The 20,748-nt window shown below is 35.2% G+C and overlaps 2 protein-coding genes across 3 annotated transcripts in view; both read right to left on the bottom strand.

The window, feature by feature from the left end:
- Window positions 1-8,053, bottom strand: part of LOC135684850 (uncharacterized) — a 29,573-nt gene extending 21,520 nt beyond the window's left edge. Inside the window, exons 1-4 of one of the 2 annotated variants that reach the window (XM_089114812.1) lie at window positions 7,898-8,053; window positions 3,295-3,368; window positions 2,291-2,347; window positions 1,168-1,281 (exon numbers count right to left, since the gene is read on the bottom strand). In XM_089114812.1, the coding sequence (XP_088970938.1) occupies window positions 1,168-1,281; window positions 2,291-2,347; window positions 3,295-3,308 (185 nt within the window). In that variant the 5' untranslated portion in view covers window positions 3,309-3,368; window positions 7,898-8,053. The remainder of the gene's footprint in view (window positions 1-1,167; window positions 1,282-2,290; window positions 2,348-3,294; window positions 3,369-7,897) is intronic. The other variant, XM_089114813.1, reaches the window with a different exon arrangement.
- Window positions 8,054-9,756: 1,703 nt separating this feature from the next.
- On the bottom strand, window positions 9,757-19,178 carry LOC135684852 (uncharacterized). The gene is made up of 5 exons (XM_065200537.1): window positions 19,018-19,178; window positions 14,978-15,130; window positions 14,385-14,419; window positions 12,326-12,383; window positions 9,757-10,142 (listed from the first exon to the last, which is right to left on the bottom strand). The coding sequence occupies exons 1-5, from the start codon at window positions 19,103-19,105 to the stop codon at window positions 9,871-9,873; spliced, it is 606 nt and encodes a 201-aa protein (XP_065056609.1). The 5' UTR covers window positions 19,106-19,178; the 3' UTR covers window positions 9,757-9,870.
- Window positions 19,179-20,748: the final 1,570 nt, after the last annotated feature.

The following is a 20,748-nucleotide window of genomic DNA, read 5'->3' as shown; positions in this document are numbered from 1 at the left end:
ACAGTTTGTTTGTTCCCATTTACATAGCCAAAAATGGCTAAAGCCCCAAAGACATACAAGATGCACATCTACCGTACAATTTTTGCGCTTTGGATAGACCATACACACGATTCTATATTTAAAGGCTTGTAGAAAAGCATCATGGTAAAGTCAGCTGTATTGAAATATAAAATACAATGATTTTCTAAAAATGGAACAAAGAAGCAGGTTCAACAGTTAAACGTATTTACTATATAAACATAGGTTCAACTTTGTTTTGTTGTAGTAGATAAAGGGCCATTTCGGCCTATGCATCTACTACTATATATATAAAAAAAGATATAAACGTAAGAGAAGGCATCGTAAAGTTGCTTGTTTGAAATTTGTCTATCTTTGTGAGTATATGTCAGTCCAGCCTTGAATCACACTTATCTTCACTATAACGTTTTATTTCAGGCTTAATTTGCCCACTTCATTTATCCGTCCTCGTTACAAAAAGGCTATTTTGAAAACATGGATGTGGAATGTTGGAATGTGGGAATGCTGGAATATTGGAATGTGAAATTATATAACTATATAACTATATGCTAACAAGTATATTTGTGTTCAATTTGGGTTCGTTGATACGAGAACTTATCGTATAGGAAGGTATTACCTTGCAAAGGCTAGCTTACTTCTATTTATATTCCAACATTCCAATATTCCATGTTCCATGTTTTCAAGATAGCCATTACAATCTAACAAATGTAGCCTTGTTGGACGCATTGGGATTTGATTGACAACTTAGATCAATGCTTTCTCACAACAACCTACACAATTTAGAACCTCAGTAGCAACGAAAGAATTACATATTGTGAGGCCCAATCTAACAAAGATTTTCCAATATAAATCTTAAACCTTGGTCACTCATAAAATTGCAAGCTACAAAACTGAGCAAAACTTTCAAAAAAGTGCCAAATGCAACTTCTTTTGCCAAATGAGAAGCTGGAGATGCCTAACTCGGTGACTTTCAGTTGATTCCAAAAACAGCAATACAGAGACTATAACTTATAACATATAACTTTCACTAGGGTAAAGTCGATCCATTAGAATTTCTTAAAAAGATAAACCTAGCAGGAACCACCAGATTGTTTATGGGTGACGATTTGTATAGGTGTCTCAGATCAGCATAAATCATTTTCAACTTACTCTCGATCCTCTCTTTCCTTTTGCATCATTTGCCGCAAAGCAACGATCCGCTGTTCCATCTCATCGTTCTCTTTTTGAAGCTGCTCTGATTTCACTTGCAGTTGCTTTGATTTTCTACACACAAAAAAGCAAAAAAGAAATTTTGAAGCCATCGTCAGTATCACCGAAATAACTACGGCATAATTATTTAAATTTCACAATTCATTACTCCAAAAAAGTGAGTCTAGAATGATATCCAAAGACCATCCACTTGCTCATGCCGACCCCACAGTTAGCGAGAATGGAAAAGGTTCATTCCTTCAAATGCTTTCAAAATCTTTTGATTAGATATAACGTTGAATAAGAAGACTTTTATTAACTTTTTTTCAATTAGCAATTCAAACATCTCACTGTATTATTTAGATTCTATAGAGACCAGAGGCATCAACACTGATTTCTCGTTTCCGTTATCAATTTACAGGACATCAAGCATTCATAACTAGAGCTTGTGTTGATTTATAAAAATTAAGGATCCATTAAATGAACCAAATTTAGATTTTAACTAACGTCTTTGAAATCTAAAAAAAATCAAATATGAATCTTCAGAAGTTTTATTCAAAATAGCCCGAAGTGCACTATCGCTGTGCTTGTTGGTAGTTATGAGTTGGCTTTCCATGTGTAGCAAAATTGAGCAAACGAGAGGCTTTATTATTTGGTAGACCAATTAAGAGCCCGGCAGTGTGTCTTTAAATCCGGTTATCAATTATGCATTTAAAGATCTTTTTGTTATGACACAAATTTTTAGCTGTCAAGATTTCTAAATAAACGTGTTAGTATAATTCACTCTTTAATGAATGTATATGAAACCAATTTTATTAGAAAAAAGTTAAGTTTATGACAACCATTCTTATACAGCACATGCGGAAATTCCATTCAAACAAATTCTTTATGTGAATTATTTATGTGATAAAAAACTTTAAATGCTAATGCAAAAAGATGTCTTTCTAAAAATTCACTAAATTTTAGAACTAAATAGCAATTAAATTGATTAGATTTTATTGTTTTTCCAATTTCATTGGGAAAATATATGCAGAAAAATTAGGATTTGTTAGAATTTTATTTTATGTTTATGTATTGAAGTTACCTGTCAAAACGCTTTAATTTAGCCGTGATGGTTGATGCATTACTCTCAGATCTAAGTCTACAAACAGACAAAATGCAAAAAAATGTTTCTATAAAGTTGCATTACGGTTAAAGAATAACGGCAAAATAAATTTACAACCAGTAGAAACTTCAAGAAATTAAAAAAATGGGGCAAGGTCCCAGCCGAGGAACCGCGCGTATGGTAGCCAGCAGGGGCTCCAGCACCAAAGAAAAAAATGGAAGAGCTGAGCAAGGGCCCAGCAAATGTTTGCGGCAAGAGCCCAGCAGTCCCTAAAGCCACCGCTGCATTCAATGAACATTTAGTTCAGCATTCTTAATATAAATACCCATTGCCTATACCCATTGCTTAGATTGCTTATAACTTTGGCGGTCTTGTGCGATATATATAAAAATTTGAGGATGCGTTATATGGCACACAAAATTCGCAAATGGTTTATTGACATTTTGTCCATTCATGAAGTATCATTTCGTGGTAATGAATACCCTAATCAGCGAAATTCACTTTGTCACTTTCGTAAACAAATGTATTTGTTTTTTCGGTAGATTTACACAGATTTTACCCAAAAGGTAACAGGTAGTTTTGTTCATTGGCATGTCAAATGAATGACTTAAAAGAACACCAAAAACAAACAAAGTAGTAAGAAAGTTCAAACTTGGAAACTTAACAAAGAAACGCGTTAGACGGCAGACTACTCAATTGCTAATGCAAAGTAAATTAATGGGTAAAAATAAAAACAGAATAAAGATGATCAAGTGTAGATGAAATCATAAAACTGGACAGATAGGAAGTTAGTAGCGACACATGTCCACTCTATATCATGCGAAACAGTGGAACAGCAAAAGTTTAACGATTCCTTGTCACAATTTCTTCAGAAAGCATGGTCATTGATTCTAGAGTCAGAATTTTTAAGATCCAAGAAGATAAGGCACTACCCTATGTGTAGAAGAATGTATGGTATAAAATAATTATAAAAACACACTTACCCTCGTTGAAACATGTTTACTTTGCAATGATCGCAGGCAGTAATGAGGTATTATCATATATCAATACTGACCAGCTGCAACATAAAGTAAACAGATTAAATCAACCGTCAGATGAAAAGACAAACATGAATGCACACTTTCATCAGATAACTAAATTTCATTAGCAATGATGCTATATCTGGTCTAATCGACATAACAACAGCTATATATGAATGCAAGGTGTTGGTCGATGACCCAAGTGATGTATTGCCTGTGCGTGATAAATAAAACCAAATAGCTATAAGATATGATTATAAATAATTGATGTTTTGTTGTTCAAACTCAATACAGCTGTTATGAGATAAATAAACAAGGACAGGTACCTCTTGTATAACGACATGTTATCGAATTAAAATAAAAAGGTGCTTTCCTTTCAACAGGCAAATTATCACCAAGTAAAATAGATTATTTAGAGCAAACATGACAGAAATGAGGTTTGAAACTGTGATCATGCTTCCTTATCAAATATCTAGGGAAATGAGGCACAGCATTTTCCTCTGGGTTTTAGGAATACTTTGATGAAAATTTGAGATATCAACAATTAGAGGAAAGAAGAAGACCTACATAGTCCCGGACACATTGTGGATTCAAGATTGCCTCGAATCACTACTAATTATTTATGCATTTCAAAATCTTACCATATCTCCTGGCTGGCAATGCAGATGCAAGGTTTTGAGGGCAAATTTGCACATTACATAAGTCAAAAGCTTGCTAGCTCAGGCCCATTGAAAAGGGCAATTCAAATTCTTACTTTTATCATGAGACAACTGAACTACCCATTCAAAAACTTAGTGATCAAAAATAATTTTGTTATTTAAATAGAAATATTATTGAAAATCTTTGTCAAATATCTGCAGTAATGCAGACACCCTTAATCTGTACCTGGATATAATTTTCCACCTACCATATTTGGTCATCATCAAAAATTTATGCTAAGTGGAATTTCAGACAAAAACATTTGCTTCTACTTTTCACACTATTTTTAAATTGTTTAGGGTCTAAGGCTTATTAAGATTAGAAATGGCAGATTTGAAAACTGGGATATTCCTTAAAGGTAATGTGTGTAGCTAATGCAAGAAACTCTACAGGGTTTTTAGAAACATGTGATTTTTCATGTCATCCCCCATACCATTACGGTCATTCTGCTTATCTATCCTGCCGCGAGATCAGCTTTTCATGTGAGCAGTTTTGAATCGCAAGAATACTGACCAATCGCAAGCCGTTATTTTGATGTTACTTGACAAGTTGGGTATACGCAATTCTTTAATATGGACACATTACCTTTAAACACTGCATTGCCCATAAGAAGCTTGATGTATTTTTAATCTGAGTTGGGCAAGAAGATCATGATAAAAAGGAAAAACTTTCTTGCCTGCATTACTACTGATTAAACTTTGCTTTTACTTCAAGCAACTTATAAATTTATTCTTTTATACAAATAAAAATCAAAGAAACAACTGTGGGTCACAAAAGTAGTTTGATAGTAAGATCAAGTTAGGAATAAAAACACATAAAAATGTGCAATGACCTTTCAAAACATCTTGTTTAATTTTTTCCAGGATCAGAGAATAAGCGAGCTTTTTTTTGAAAAAATTGATAACCCAGGTAGCTTGAAAACACTTTATTTTTCAGAAATATATACATAAGTAAAACGTATGAAAATATATACAAAAGAATTTGTGTATATCCATATTGCACATGGTATAAACCAATTGTTTCATTGGTAATATTTCATTTACAATTGAAGTAAAACCGATTGCCCTTTATGTTACAGATCTCAACGAAAACTCTGAATTCTATCAAATGTTTTTTTTCAATTTTAGACACTCAAATTACCTTTTAGAACATTATACCAAAAGATTTGTGTGTTTTCAGCAAAAACATAAGAGAATTCTTTATGAAAGAAAGCAAGCATCTTTTAATTTGTCAAAATAGGCATATAAGGAAGATCTTTTTTCATAATTCCAATATTTTGTATTTCAGTCAAACCCAAGAAACAGTCTACTAAAATTAAGCATTTGTCAATTAAAATTATCTTCCAATCAATAACTGTGTCCAAAACTATGATTTCTCAATTATTTGTATAAAAATTTCTGCACAGTGGTGCATTAATACAAAAGGAACTCCATTCTTTCTAAAAATTTATGATATATCCATGGGTCGTGCTATAAAACAATAATCTTATTTTGTCATCTTAGAGGTGATATTTCCTTCTTTAAAAAAAGTTTTGCACTTTGGAGGACAAGCTAGAATTCTTCATTATGCAGAATCCATTTAAACAAACCAGACCTATAAAGTTTAACTTCAATATATATGAAAATTAATGGGAAATTTTATCTGAAAATGCAAGATTTAAATAAGTTAACCACAAGGAGAGGCCAAAAAATGATACACCTTAGGACATGCAAAAAAACACATGCATTATGAGCAAAGCATTCAACCTTAAATACTCCTAGGGCTGGTGCAGAATAACCTGACAGTATTCCACAGAAAAAGCTTCATATCATTCACAAAATTTTAATGAAATGATACAATCCCAATATATATTTTTATGAAACTATATATTCTATACAAACATACCAAAAACATCATTTGAGGAGAGGACCATCTCAATGACAAAAGCACTTTTTATATTTGCTATCATTTCATCGGAGAAAATATGCTGGCTTGTTGTATCCATGGAAATATTTTCTAAATTAAAACACTGTTGTCAGTTGGCATGCTCCTGTGCACACTTGCTTTAATACATTCAAATGGTGTGCAAAACAAACTTTTCCTAGTAGGGCTATAGTGAAATCGTCATCCAGGTTCAAATTTTTGCATGCAGCACTACACTTACCTGGAATGCCTGGAATTACAGAGAGCTGGCAACTCTCCTCACTCTGGGTGGAAGTTTGGTCATACCAGGGACTCGAACCACAGACCCTTAGGTGTGTAGTCAGCGACTCTAACCACTGAACCATCCTCGCACCTAGTTTCAAAGTTACTGCCATCCAAAATTATGCTGAATAAAATGATGGCCACAGGCCCTGGATGATTTGACATGGAATGACCCCTCATGCATGTATTTGCAATACTCTTCAAACTGGCCTATAGGAAAGATTCCACTTAGGGTGGTATGTCATAAGTAATACTGGGACCTTGTTTATATGTCACTGAAGAATATGTGTGCAAGGCATTAATTTTTTGTAGATTTTACTTTTTACCATATTTTACCAGCCTGACATGAAACCAATGTTACTTCATTACATATAAGGTCCTTTAAAGTTTAAGCCATGGTAATTACTCTTTTACCTTTTGTTCTTTCCGTGACTTCTTTTACTGTACAAATGGTACCTGATATAGCTAATATGAGAGACCCGGAAAAATAACTTGTCTTTGTTCCTTCACTATGCAAGCAAAAAAAGAGAACTTAACTCGATATTTGGAAAAAATGAAGTTTAGTGTATGTTTAATCATCTCCAAAAGAAAAAATCCAAATATCTACACTGCCACAGTTATTTGTGATATGGTGTAAAACTTAAGGATTTGCGAATAACTCAAAAAAGGTTGACCATTGGGTATTTTTGATGCTTTTTTGGATTCCTCACCCAATAAAACGTCTCTGGGTGAATTTGTAGAGTTAGAGCATTTCTTAAACTGAAAATATTTAAAAGAAAGTAAATTCAAAATGGCTGATTTTTGTCGCGAAACACGATTTACATTAAATCTAAAAAAATGCACAACTCAAGAACCGTTTGGAGTTAGATGCTCAAATTTTCAGGATTTTCTACTGTTTATGATATCTATTTCTGGTGAAAATTTGTGAGGTAAGAGTGTCAACCTTCCGAAATTCTGGATGATTTGATATGGATTTACCCTTTTATTAATTGTAACAAGTGCCAGCTGAATATTTTCAATCATGAATTGGCTATTTTTAATTGTCCAAGGTGAGATATCATAATGAAATTCAAAGATAAATTAACTTATCAAATAAATTTATTCATTTACCATATTGCTTTAACAATCAATATTTACCACTCAAAGTCTTTCTTGATTTTGCCTTAATGACAATTTTTAAAAACTTTTTGCCAAATAAATAACTCCTTGAACACTGATATGTATTATACATTTGTTTGTTGGAAGTTCAGTTCAGTTCAGTTCAGTTCAGCTTCATAATCTAAAATTCATCTGCATTGAATAACAAGCAAAGAAAAACATTTGATACTGAATAGAATAGAGAATAGTCTTCAGTTACTTAGTTACTTACATGTTACTTACAAGAAACCAAGCAACTTATCATAAAGAACAAAACAATACTAATATTCAAAACAGGACAAAATTAGTTAATGTAAAGCTAGGCGACCATACCTGGTAGCAAAACGAATAGCTTCTGTTTTGAGTTCCAAATAAAAGTAATTTAAAACATACAGTGCTATCAATATCGATTATATCAGAGGCAACTTAGGGAGGTGGTTTGGTAACAGAACGGCCTAAACCAACACACCAAAAAAACGCAAAAAGCTTCATTTACCTACAACTTTGCAACCCAAAATAAAAGAATCTTCAAAATTGAAAATTTTACCGTCTCTTTTCGAAGCAATTTGAATTGACGCGCGATGTACCATGTAAATCTCTGTAAACAGGATGTGTACCAGAATACATCAAATATCAGCCTTCCTTGGTTACAGACGTAAATAATTAACGGTTCCAGAATAGACAACATGGAACCTCGTTATGACTTAAAAAAGATGATTGCCCTTGCGCGCTGTCTGGTGGCTCCACTGCAAGGGGGTCTGAACATCAGTGGGTCTGAAATTGAGGCATAAATTATGGGCTAATAGGGGGGGGGGGGATTAAGAAAATTTGAGCTATAGCTGGGAAATTGACAAACGTTTAACGTGCCGACCCCCAGCCAAGATTTTATTTTGTCGGAAAAACGTAGAATAACAAGTACTGTTCATTAGAATTGTATAACAGCATACTGACGATAACAAAAAATACTGTTTACCGGATTGTCAAAATGAGATCGATGCAGAACAGACTGTGCATGCTTCGTGCAACTCCGAGTTTCAGGCTTGTTTTTCAAGGTTTCATGCAAAGAGCTTTAGGGATAAATTGTTAAGCAAAAAATCTATGAAAGTTACCCATTCTTAGCATGGCATCACCTTACAGCAATTTCAACAAAAGGGCATGTCCAATTTGGGCGCGGCTAATTAAGGTTGGAAAAAGACAATATTTGTTTGTTGAAAATCAGCAAAATATTTGTTTTTATGCCAAAATTATGCAGAACGTAAAAATGTTAAAGTCCTTCCCTCACTCTTTATGATAAGAAAATTATCAAAAATAGTAGGAGCATGATTTGTGCTTTGGCTGACAAAAGACAAAGAGTCAGATGTCCGATGGAAAGATGTTACAGGCACTTGGTTTCTTGCCCACATATACAACGTCTCTGATCACAGGTCTGAATGTTTAGTTCTTACCAGACCAGGGCCGCCGGAGCCAGGGGGGGCCACGGGGGCAAAGGCCCCCCTGTTTGCAAAAAGTATAAACAAGTGCCCCTTTTCGAAAAATATGTTGCGTGTATTTTTCAATGCAAGATATTCTGCCTTTAGAAACTAAGTAAATTATCATAACTCTGGACGTTGTTAGAGGACCATTCACTGAAAATTCATTAAATTTTTACTTGGTCTTGATGCAAGAAGCGCAAGCTCCTGTGATGAATAACATGAACAGCGAAGGAGACTGCCAGTTTCGCGAGAAAATTTCCTTAGTATATCTTCAGCAACAAATTCATTAGTGAAGGTCCGATCAAGTCCCCGGTGAGCACAGTCAGTTGGTCCAATGTATATCGTGTCTTTTCTTGAAAGTAAAAACCTGGACCCCTTTCTCTGATTCTGGGTTGAGTAAAATGTACCCTATTCTGTGCCTTTGCCAAAATTGTGTAACTCTTTTCACTGAGAATATTCAAACATAGGCAGGATTTTTTGTTGAAATCAAATTTAGTGAACTTTGCTTTTCACCGAGCATGTTAGAACCATTCTTTTTCTTAAACTTATATATAGGCAAGTTAAAAAGCAGAGTTCACTAAATTTGACTTTAACAACAATCCCTTATGGTTCTTGACATATATATATATATATAAAAAAACAGACTTCTGTAAAACTTTAACTGCAACATATCGCTTGCTTCATAACATTGTGTTCAATGTTTTTTATGAAGAAATGAAAAAGTTATGTCCCTGCAATGAGTACATTGCTTGTGTGCATTGGGTAGGTTTTGGCTTCTGTTTACCGAACACACCCAGTGTATACTACAAACAGTTCTTTGAATTGAAAAAATACAGAGAGTTTCTAATATGAGAAAAAGAAAAATAGGCCCTCTTTTTATTGGAAATACATTTTTTCTGGTGCAGACAGAGAAAATACAAGAAAACAAAGAATATTTATGAAATATTGTATCTAGATATCAAGATAGAAAAAGCTACAGAGGATCTAAAACTAACGAGTTCTCACAAGGAACGACTCGATATATGCTATGCAAATCTTCTGATTCAATCTAAATCTGGGTTGCCAGATTTTCTCGATTTTGCTGCAATCTGTGAAGATCGCGCAAGATAGCTGACACGCCAGCCTTGGATTCGGCATCAAGATTGTTGAAATGAAAACAACCGATGTAATAGGTCTGTTCGATTATATACAGAAGTTTGATCTCGAGTTTCAAACATCCACCAACGTGACCATGCCATGTGATATTGTAAAAATCGATGCAAAACGACGCAAGCCTTCTGAGAACAGGGACTTCTACGCAAATGGGCGGAGGATTCTTCACTAAAAGACAAAGTTACACAATCGGATTTACATCAGCTATAGTCTTTTTAATAAGTATATTGTTTATAAGGATTTTCAGGCTAAGAATCATCCAATGTTTAAGAACATTATAAGAACATTACATTGCTCAGCTTCAGCTCGCACATTTGTGTTGCATACGTACTAGTATATAGCCTCGTTTATATATTATGTTCTGTTATGTTTTATTAACCTCGCACTGACATGAATTAGATCAGAAGACCTCATGGCTGATTATAGAGAGTTTTTATTAATTCAATAAACTTTTTTAATTTGTCTCTCATTTTCCGCAGTTGCCTGTTTGCTATGTTCATAACAGGGAATTTCAGACCTGACATATCTCTCTTTTTCAAAAAGCGTGGTTTTATTTTAAGAGCGGGCGATGTTACGCTGGAAAAATATCAGATATAAAAAAAGAGTACTTCATGAATGTATTCAGGCTCACTATGTAAATCTGTTAAGACCATTGAGGCTGGAAAATTTATAGTATCTTGATAAAAAAAGTATCGATATGTCTTTTCTGAAAACTCACGGCCGTGGAGCAGTATAAAGTTTATGGTTTAAACAATTCAAAAGGCAATGCCCGCTGCAAAGGATTAATAGACAATAAATTTTGTAGAAAAACTAGCAAACAACCTACTCTTAAACTCAAATTTCGTTCCACGTTCCAACTAAATCAACTACGGAGATTTCAAATCCAAGATGAGCCAAAAAACGCAATAAGCGTGCAACCATCAAGACAAGTTTTTTATCAAAAACTACAACGTTTTTTATCGATGATGCAAACATGGAGTATCAGGCGCGTGTCAGCCTATTCATGGTTGCAATTAAACAAGTATGTCCTGGCATATTTGTCTATCTCCCAGGTTATCTTCCAGCCTTCAAGAGAATAGTCATGGGAAATAACGATGATAAGTTTGAGGCAGACGCAGATGAGTTAATATTTTCTTTAGGAGCTTCAGCCAGAAGACAGTGATGACGATGAATGGAATCCAAATCATTTCTTATCCAACAAAAATTACTTTTGACTTGTTATCTTTCACTAGTTAAACACTTGTATGTATGATGACGGTATAAAATGGTGATGACCTCATGAAAAGCGTTTAGAAGTAAGTAAAATAGTAATTCTATACGTTCTTCAAAAGCACCGAACATGTACTATTCAAATATTTAACTTGTTTAACAATTATAGCTGCGAGAAAACGATTCAGGCGGTTCGAAGTGAAATTCCCTAGGTTGATGACGTCATCAAAAAATTTGACTTCCGTTTAAAGTATTTTTTCCATTTAATCTTGGATTTGAAATTTGCATAATAAATTGAACAGAAAAATGCAACAAAAGTTTATATCAAGTTCTTGGCCGGTCAATAAAGAACCTTTATGAACTTTTGATGACGACATCAAAATCATGTAACTCCCGGTGATAATTATTTGGCCCATCTTGGATTTGAAATCTCTGTAGTTGATTTAGTTGAATTGTGAACTTAAATTTGAGATTAGGCAGTTTGCTAATATTTTCTACAAAGTTCCCCGTCTAAAGTTGCCGTTAGAACCCTTCGGCTGCAATAAGAGTTTGATTTTTTGGATGGAGAGACAAACGGAAATATTTACTTAAACATTCCAAAAAAAATACGAAGTACCAAGATGCAGTATAGGGCCAGCCCCCAGTTCTCTCAGCAACTGCATGTCTGATAAAAAACCTTGCCACATCTCACAAGCATATATCAACAAATAAATCGTTGTCATAATACTTTCTGTGAGCAGGGCATTTAGCATAATCTTTTCAAAGGGAATTCAGCTAGGAAGCCTTCATTTAAAACAAGGACTAACACCCGGGATCGGAGTATTTGCACGTTGTTTTTCATGTTAGAAAAGACCCTAAAACTTAGTCATCACCTCTTTATAGCACTTTAATGATCGTGCTTACGTTTAGGAAAGCACCAGAAAGTAATTGTCCAACTACCACATACCTTACATGTGTATATTTTGCTTAGGCCTTCAGAACATTGGCTTTTGTTCTTCTTATATATAGCACATCAGTAGCATTTGATATTATCAATTCAGATGTTTTACAGGAACATCTCAGGATAAAGAAAATAGATAATTTCTCTCTTATCTCTTGAAACAACTAAGCTTAAAAATATGAAAGTATCATTATAAACAAACCTGAAACTTCCTGCGAGAGGATAATTTTCCCATCAATGATGATGAGGAGTTTCAGGCCCTGTAGAAAAAAAACTACATAATAATAAATTTGTTGGTAAAGGAAAAAAGCTAAGGAACTGATTTTCCAAAGTTGTGATCATATATCTAAAAATAATAAAAAGTATTCAAATTTTTCAAACTAAGTTTGTTCTCCTTGGTCCAAAATACACGGCAAGCATTTCAGAATCAAGTTTTTTTAACGATTTAAGCACTTTAGCATTTTAGTTTCTATTTTATCGGGAATGTTTAAAGAACGTGAAAAACGAGGGGAAATTGTTGAACATTTTGTAGGGGTTCAAAGGAGAGTTCCCTGCGAGCGAAGCGAGCAGAAATGTTACGCAATGAAGGCGCCGTTACGCTGGAAGTGACCTTTGACTTGATCACGTATTAATCATTTCATTTTCATGTGTTCGCTTGATGCTTGCTTTGCTCCTTTTTTGGTAATTTTTAACAGTTCTGTGGATCTTCGATCCTTTTCTTAATGTCCATTGGTTAATTTCATGTTTATCGTCACTTTAGGACACTAATTGAGCATTAGCTTAATCCGATTATACAGTCATATCTAGCGTGCCAGCTTTAGAGTGGAGTCAGTCTTGAGGGGCCAGCCGCTACGAGAGCAACTTTTATGGTGAAAGAGATTTGACGTTTTTGTCGAAGTAGAAGTCCAGAAACACTTGCCGCGCCCAAGGTTCAGACTCAAGTCCAAGATCGTTCAAGCATCCGCTTTAAAGCTCGCAAAGATAATCTCAAGGTCGTGAGTTACCTTACTTATTATATTTAGTGATTTAGTGGTTTAATCTCTTGATGTTACTGGTTTTTTACCGAAGAACTCATAATTATTTAGCCTTTTTCTGCTAGATTAAGCAAAAAGGTTAACAGAAAGCTTCTCCAAGCACACCCATTAAATAAGCCTAAAATACGTTTCAGAATAGTTGATACAGTCATTTGCTTGCAGTCTTTAAAAATATTGTCTGAAATATAAACACCCCCCCCCCCCCTCCCCGCTACGCTACTGATAAAAAAGATAAACATCGATAAGAAGATAAGCAAAATGAAATCTTGGCGTTACTTTGTTACCACTGACTACCAGAATATGATTTTTACCGAATGGAACAAAATTTACCGAAGGACACAAAATTATTGGGGGGTGTCGCACCCCTACACCCCCCGCTAATTCCGCCCCTGGGTGTAACTTCCGCAAATACTTCGCTCCTGCGAGCTCCCAATCTCCACTACGCGGAAAATTTCGAAGTGGAACAACTTTCTGCAATTGCACAGTTTTGACACTGGACATCCTTCGTTTAGATTGAAAAATCTTTAATTGAGCTAAAAACAATTGAAACTATTGTATTTTCTTTCAAAGTTGAAATTCAGAGCTTTGTATCAATCTATTTTACAGAGCCTTCACTCTTTTCTGTTAAAATATCAATTTGGGTTTTTTGATTGGCATCTATAGCTTTTAACCCAACAACGTGAACTCGCATTTGCCTCAGCTACCTATAATTTTCACCGACAGCACACATTCATTTTTGTTATAACGAAAAAGGTCTTAAATATGTCGCGAATATTAATGTACTTCTCTTTTTCTGCCAGGTACTACTTTGATTGTCAGGCTAGGTACCGCTATTTGATTTTCTAACTGGACACATGCTTTGTTGAATTTTACCGAGTGAACTAGCCTCCCTCCCTCAGGGTTCCCGCACCATTTGCTCTCTCCCTAGTTAAGATCCGGACCATCACACAGTTTTTTTTGAAAAATAACGCTTTGCCCATGAATGGTAGACAATTTTCCTCCACAAAAGTCCGATGGTAATTGGTTAAAGTAACAATTTTGTTCCAAATATTTAATGAGGGTTTCCCTCCATACTTAAGGGCCCCTCCATTGAGTACATAATTGAAAAATTAGTAACAGGATAAACATGTACCAACTACAAAAGAAAGTTGAAAGCTTGAATAACTGATTACTAAGTCCTATAAATATTTTGTGAGACAAAAAAAAGATTAAGCAAAACGTTTTTACCAAATCTGCTAAGCTGTAACTGACGTTGACACACACTAGAATCAATAGAGAGAAAAGTCAATAAAAGAATATGCGAATGATAGTAAAATTTCAGTCATTGATGATCCGAAATTAACAACTGGAGCTCAAGACAAGCCTCGTTTCCCTGGATTGTGTTTTTTCACAACTTATTCCCTAAGTGATATGCAATACAGTAAAAACCCGCGTGTAAGAACCTAGGGTTTTAAGAACATTCTGGCAGAAATTTGCTATTTTGATACTCCAAAATATAAGAATCTGTTTAGCCAAACAATTTCCAACAGGTTCTTATATGTGGGGCTTCACCATTTAATACTTTTTTACCAAAAACAAAGAAGGTGACGGAATATTGAATTATTAAAATAAAAACTCAAAGAGCACAATGTATGTTATATTGAACTGTCATTATTTGCCAAACTCTGAAAAAAGTAGGTTCTTATACGCGGGTTTTTACTATATGATATCACAAACTCTCAATATTAAACAGCGACGAAAAACTCAAAACATTTTGAAAAAGTATTTAACTGTGTCATATCAAGAGAATATACAATGGAATTAAAATTAAATGTGTTTACCTGTAGTGTGCAAGATGAAAGGGATAAAGATGTGCTGACAGCAGCTGCAGGCGTTGTTTTTGCAAAAGCAACCGCTTGCTGGCCTTCTATCTTCCGGGAAGTGGGTGTCCTCGATATTACTAAGAGAATGATCAGCATCGTCGATGATAACCTCTGAAAATGGAAACAATGCTATCATAATACAATTCTAAAAACTAAACGGTTTTGTCACTAAACGGATCTAGCCTCATTTCTTTAATCGCTTTAGTTAAGCACAATAACTGAAATCCTGGACAAAATTGTTGAAACACAATGCAATTTTTGCAATTTGCTACTTTACGTTGACCCTGTAAATTTGAATCTCCCGTTATCCTCGAATCAATGTTGGATTTCTTGTTCTATCATTTCTCCTTCAAAATCAAATAAGAAAATATCAACTTTAGACGGTGCCATTTGCACCACACTTGCTCTTTGGAGCTAAAAGTGAGAAATGGTACTGTACTGAGCATGTTGGGCAATTTTCTGTTGTAAATTCTATAGATTATCTAGTACCTAAATCGATAAGGGGTTTAGGCAACAGTTTTATATTTGAGGAGGGAGGGTGATTAGGACAATCCTTCTTGGTGGCACAGAGAATCATGGGATTCCTATGCCACCAAGAAAAGGCGTACCGGCTGCGCAGTATCAGGAACCCAGTTCTGGTTCCGGGTAACAAATGCTCTTTATTCCAGCATACCTCTGTGTAAGAAACCGGACGACAACCTTCTCCGTTGAGAAAATCCCCAATTTGCCACGGCCCCTACAAGCTAACAGTTGTGTCTCCATTCAGTTTGTCGCTCTCCTTTTGGCAGGACATCCCATCTCCCCTTCCAGCCCTCGAAAAATTGTCCTGCCTCTGCAATTTTATCTGATACTTCCCTTGAAAAGCTCACCGTCAAGGCCAATTGGATGCCGTCTGTTTTAAGAAAGATGGGCGTTTCTTTAAACCATTCAAAAAGATGTTGAATGATCTTAGAAATAGAAAAGGGAGCGAGACATCCTGAAATCGTATCCGACATATTTTGCAGTGTATGATTACTTCTTTCTCATGTTACATCAAGAGAAGAGCCTAAAATATTCACCAGACTGTAATTTTTGGTAATGCGCGAGGAACACATTGATGTTAGGCGAAGGTTTCCAGACAACATTGACAAGTTATTTCACAAATCAAACATGGATGCTTCTACTTGAATGCAAATCCTCGTCTTTCCAGCGCTGAAAAGTGGATGGATTCAACGTCCAAAAGGTTTCTGTCACTGTCAGGAGGCATTTGTTATTTTCTGGTCATCTCAGGAATTTCCAAGAAGCTGACAAATAATTGATGACTTGAGCTTGATCCCAGTAGAAGTAGAACCCCAAGCTTACGAAATTGGAAAGAAGATAGCAAATTGTTCATTCAAAAGATGGAATCTTTCCTGTTAGTGTTTTACCATTTTGAATATTTGGAGACACTAAAGGGTGTAGAGGTTTGCAGGGGGTTAGGGAGGTGTGATTCGAATCCCCTATTCTTAAATGCATACAGTTTGCTGGGCTTTTGAGAATTTTTTTCCCTCTAAACAAAAGATTTCTAACAGCAAGGCTCGTGAACTGCCCACCCAATGGTCAGAGGTGTGGTACTATGAAAAGTACAAAAAGTAGAAATTTGTAAATCAACAAAAGGGCCTGAGCCCCCTAGCACTAAACCACTGCCAATGACCTGTGCACTAGACCCTTGCCCAAGGTCCAGAGGTGTAAACTTTTTCAGGGGTGGTCTCCTGAACACTTTGTCTTCATATTCTACTATGTTTCCCCTTCAGTGTTGGAGTTCTGGCTATTTCATTGTATTATTGTTTTAATCTATCTTAATTGCACAATTTCAAAATTTAGCCAAATCAATATCCAATTTCACTGGGCAAAAGTCTTCTACAACCCAAAAGTTAAAACGTGGGATTTACACATTCCTTTGCTTTTGAAACAGATGTGTCATAATAACAGAATTGTTTATATTTGTAAATACACCTTTTGTTATTCTAGCATTGATTCATAGAAGCATGGTCTATATCATTTGAATTTAGCTTTGTGTCACTTCAAATGAATATTAACCTAAGATGATATTTGCTATAGTAACAGAGGTTGCCTTTCTCAATTTCTTTCTGACCCTTTTAAATATCCATACTCTGAATGTCCCTGAGTGTGCAAAGTAATGATTTCTTTATAATTGCATGTTATGATATATGACTCTACAGTAAATTTCACTGGTATGTTAGTATTTATCCCTGTCAAAATTATTATTTTAGGCAAACAAAAGATAACAAACTCTTTTATGGATCAGCAGAAAGAACCGGGCAATTCTTGATAAAGGTTGGAGAAGGTTGTAATCTGGCCTTGGAGAAGTAATAACTTGCCCCAATTTCCCCCTGCAAGTGCTACCACAAAGACCTCAACAAATTGTTAAAAAAGACAACTGTTTTTGTATTAAAATGTTTACAAAGAAGATTATTTTTAAAATTACCATAATTTAATAGATAATTTGGTTGCTATCTATGTATTTGTAGTTTGCAAATCCACTAATTCTTTCAAACTAGTAACAACATATTGAATTTTTCAGTAATAAGTATTTTCTAGCAATTTTGCAATAGATTATTGCTTCATGATACTTTTGTAAGAACATTTTTCAAGTGGACCTGAATGAATTTGCTAGCAAGTTCATTGGCCTGATTGTGTTCGTTTATACAATTCAATAATACAAACATGCATTCATTATCCATTAATATAGCAGGTTAAAATCACGACAGCTTCAAGCAGGGAGCTGGCAAGGCCCCTGCCTAAGCTTAAAGATTAAATACTAAAAATATCTTTACAAAAGTATATTGGAAAAGTTCGAATATTAATATCACCTCAAATACGTTTCTTTCTTTGTTTATGAACAAGTTTATAATTTTTGAAATAAGTTTTTAACTATGACTAATGTTGGTTGTTTAGTCTCATCTTGAAAGTTTGTATACTCCAATGTCCTCGATTCTCCTTGTTTATTTCCAATAAGTCCAGCTAGGGATATAAGTATTTGTCTCCCGATCGGGAGAAGTCTCAATAAAATGTCTCCCGATTGGGAGAAGAAATCATCCTCTTAATTTTTCTCCTGATTGGGAGAAAATATCACTTTTTTGCACAAAAATGCACTAAAGAACGTCTGACAGGAATTTTAAACATCATTTTTGAAATCTACACCCTCAAATACATATATATCCATGAAAAAAGTGGTAGGTCACCGTTGAAAATCATTCAGGATTTGCATTTGAAGTTTTAATGACGTCATACTCTATTGTCATAGGTATTATTCTAGGAAAGAAAAGTATCAGGTGAAGTCTATATTCTGGCAATTTAATGTTTTACTTTACCTTGGACATATTTTTGGGGTCACGCAAACCATGACAGCTCCGAAAATTAGAATGACTAACAAGACAGAGCTTTGGCTAAACCATTTTCATTTTACAAACAACTACGCGTATATTATATTTTTTTTACTAAAACTAATGCATAAACTCACAGACAGTTTATTGTCTGAAACTTTATTAAACTGAAAAATGAAAGCAAGTTTTTGTAACTTTGTTTGTGATTCACACTATTTAAGAATATTCTACATGCATACATTACACAGTAAAAATTCTCCCGATTGGGAGAAAAAATGTGAGCTGCCAACGATTTGAATTCTCCCGAACAGGAGAACATTTCTCCTGAACGGGAGACATCTCCTGTTCGGGATAGCTGACGATAACACGGTTGAAAAACAATTCAACCCAATGACCAATTTACAAACGCTTATAACTACAAAACGGTAAGAGATATGAAAAAACAATAGCAGATTCGTTTTTAGGAGGTCTGAATACATTGTGTTATGAAATAAAAATTTTAGGCCGGAGTGGCCCTTCAACGATCAATGTCATCAAACTACAAAGAAACGTGCTTAGTTAGGATTCCTGTTATGTTCGTTGCTGCAAGCAAGAAAGGACAAGAATCTGTGAACTGTATGTAGTAAAACCCACCTTGACTGCGATAAATGGTAGTAGCTGCAGTAAATCCAGTTAACAAAATTGCAAAGAAGAAAGTTTTTGCACAGTTGTTCGTAATCATGTTGGCTCGGTGCGTGTCATACGGTCATACGGTCATACGTCTGTAGCGTGGCAGAGCTAGCAAGGATGGCAGAGCTTGCACTGACGTCAGAGGTCGCATGGTGCAGAACTTTCTCTAGAAAACCGGGGGCGTTTTCTAACCTAGTTGAGTTTCATCGTGAACTTTCCTCTTGTGGCGGTTGCACATGCTTCTTTGACCTGAGAAAAGGAAGTTTTGCTTTGTAAAGCAGAAAGCGATCATTGCATGGTAAGAAGTTGGTCTTTTGATCCTTACAACTTTTTGTGTTTTGTTCACTTAGACGACTTGAAACACGAAATACATCGAGGTTGAAAAGCACCAAATAAGTTTTTAATATTGGCCTAGATTGGGGCACGGATGATATGAATTATATAGATGCCAACTAAGGGTATCTGGTATCGACTTGACGGAAAAATGCCTCCCTGGAAATTGTTTTACATAGGCTTCTCATATTGCCTTGATTTGAGAGATTTTAGGCTTTGAAAATAAGTATTTAAATCTTATTGTAAGCGAGCTTCCCTCACTCAAAGGAAGGCCCAATTTAAAAAAAATTGTGTTTCAAAATGGAGAAAATTTAGAAAATCTTAATGATTGTTTGAAAATTGGCTGAATGTTGCTAGATCCGTGAGATTTCTAACAACATCCGTGGCGCGAGAGCATGAGACGAATTTGAAATCCGTGAATCTCACAGCAGATCTCTGTGATTTGACAACTATGGTTAACAAATAGATTACAAGATGTTTGAACATTTGATAACCTGCTTAAAAAGTTAATTTTTGAATTTTGTAGCAATTTTATCAATTTACAGCGACGTTGGTGGGGGATCGTTTGGTGCACATGGCACCATCTTCGACTCAAGCTCATCCGTTTATTTTGGCAAATTTGTCAGATTTCCTTTCAACGTCGTGGAATTTAAAGAAATTTTCCACCAAAATTGCTATATGCCCTAATCATCAGAGTTTTCTGTGCTTATCCTTTAATTGCGCTAATGCGTGTGTATGACCCCTCACCTCATAGCGCAAAGAAAGGGTGACCATGTACACCTTTGGTGGAATTTAGTGCCTACGCCACATCCTGAAGCATCTTGTTCTATACCAAAGCGTTCACGGCTCAGTCATTTATGACATCGAACACTTTATGACAGACCAGTTAACAGTAGTTTTCATTGGTATGTATGTCCTGTATTGAGCAAACAATAGGGCATTTAATCCGTGCGTCACGATTTCCCGCCAAAACTTTGGAAGGCCAATCACGATGCAGCTCAATGATCAGTAATCACATCAATTTGGAGACAAGTTTTCTTCTATTGTAAAAGTGGCAAGGCATATGTGAAACGCAATTAAAGCCCCGAAATGTCCCTCATGGGTTTCTGGCTGATGAGTTGCTTTTTTATTATTTTCTGCCCACTTACAAGTAATTGCAAAAACATACAAGGGGCACAAACAACCACCCCCCCCCCATCTGGGTTTGAGGCTGTAACCAGGTGGTAGTGACTACTCCTTATCTCCCTTTTTCTCATTTTTCCATTTTGGATTTCACACTTTTATTTGCACATTGGTTTTTTAGTTTTTACCTTCTATGCCTATAAACCATTGTTTATTACATTACTTTTTATAACTGTGTCA

The sequence above is a fragment of the Rhopilema esculentum genome, chromosome 21 (genome assembly GCF_057945365.1).
Source record: "Rhopilema esculentum isolate cy_ngs chromosome 21, ASM5794536v1, whole genome shotgun sequence".
In the NCBI taxonomy this organism is placed as follows: Eukaryota; Metazoa; Cnidaria; class Scyphozoa; order Rhizostomeae; family Rhizostomatidae; genus Rhopilema; species Rhopilema esculentum.
Note: the sequence above shows the minus strand (reverse complement) of the source record. Positions and strands in the feature narration are given on the sequence as shown.

Bases quoted from the DNA above. Each gene is read 5' to 3' on its own strand.
- LOC135684852 (XM_065200537.1), bottom strand. From the start codon at position 19,105: ATGATTACGAACAACTGTGCAAAAACTTTCTTCTTTGCAATTTTGTTA. The intron at 15,131-19,017 runs GTGGGTTTTACT...TTCCATTTTCAG, and splicing joins TACCATTTATCGCAGTCAAG to AGGTTATCATCGACGATGCT. The intron at 14,420-14,977 runs GTAAACACATTT...TATTGATTCTAG, and splicing joins TTTCATCTTGCACACTACAG to TGTGTGTCAACGTCAGTTAC.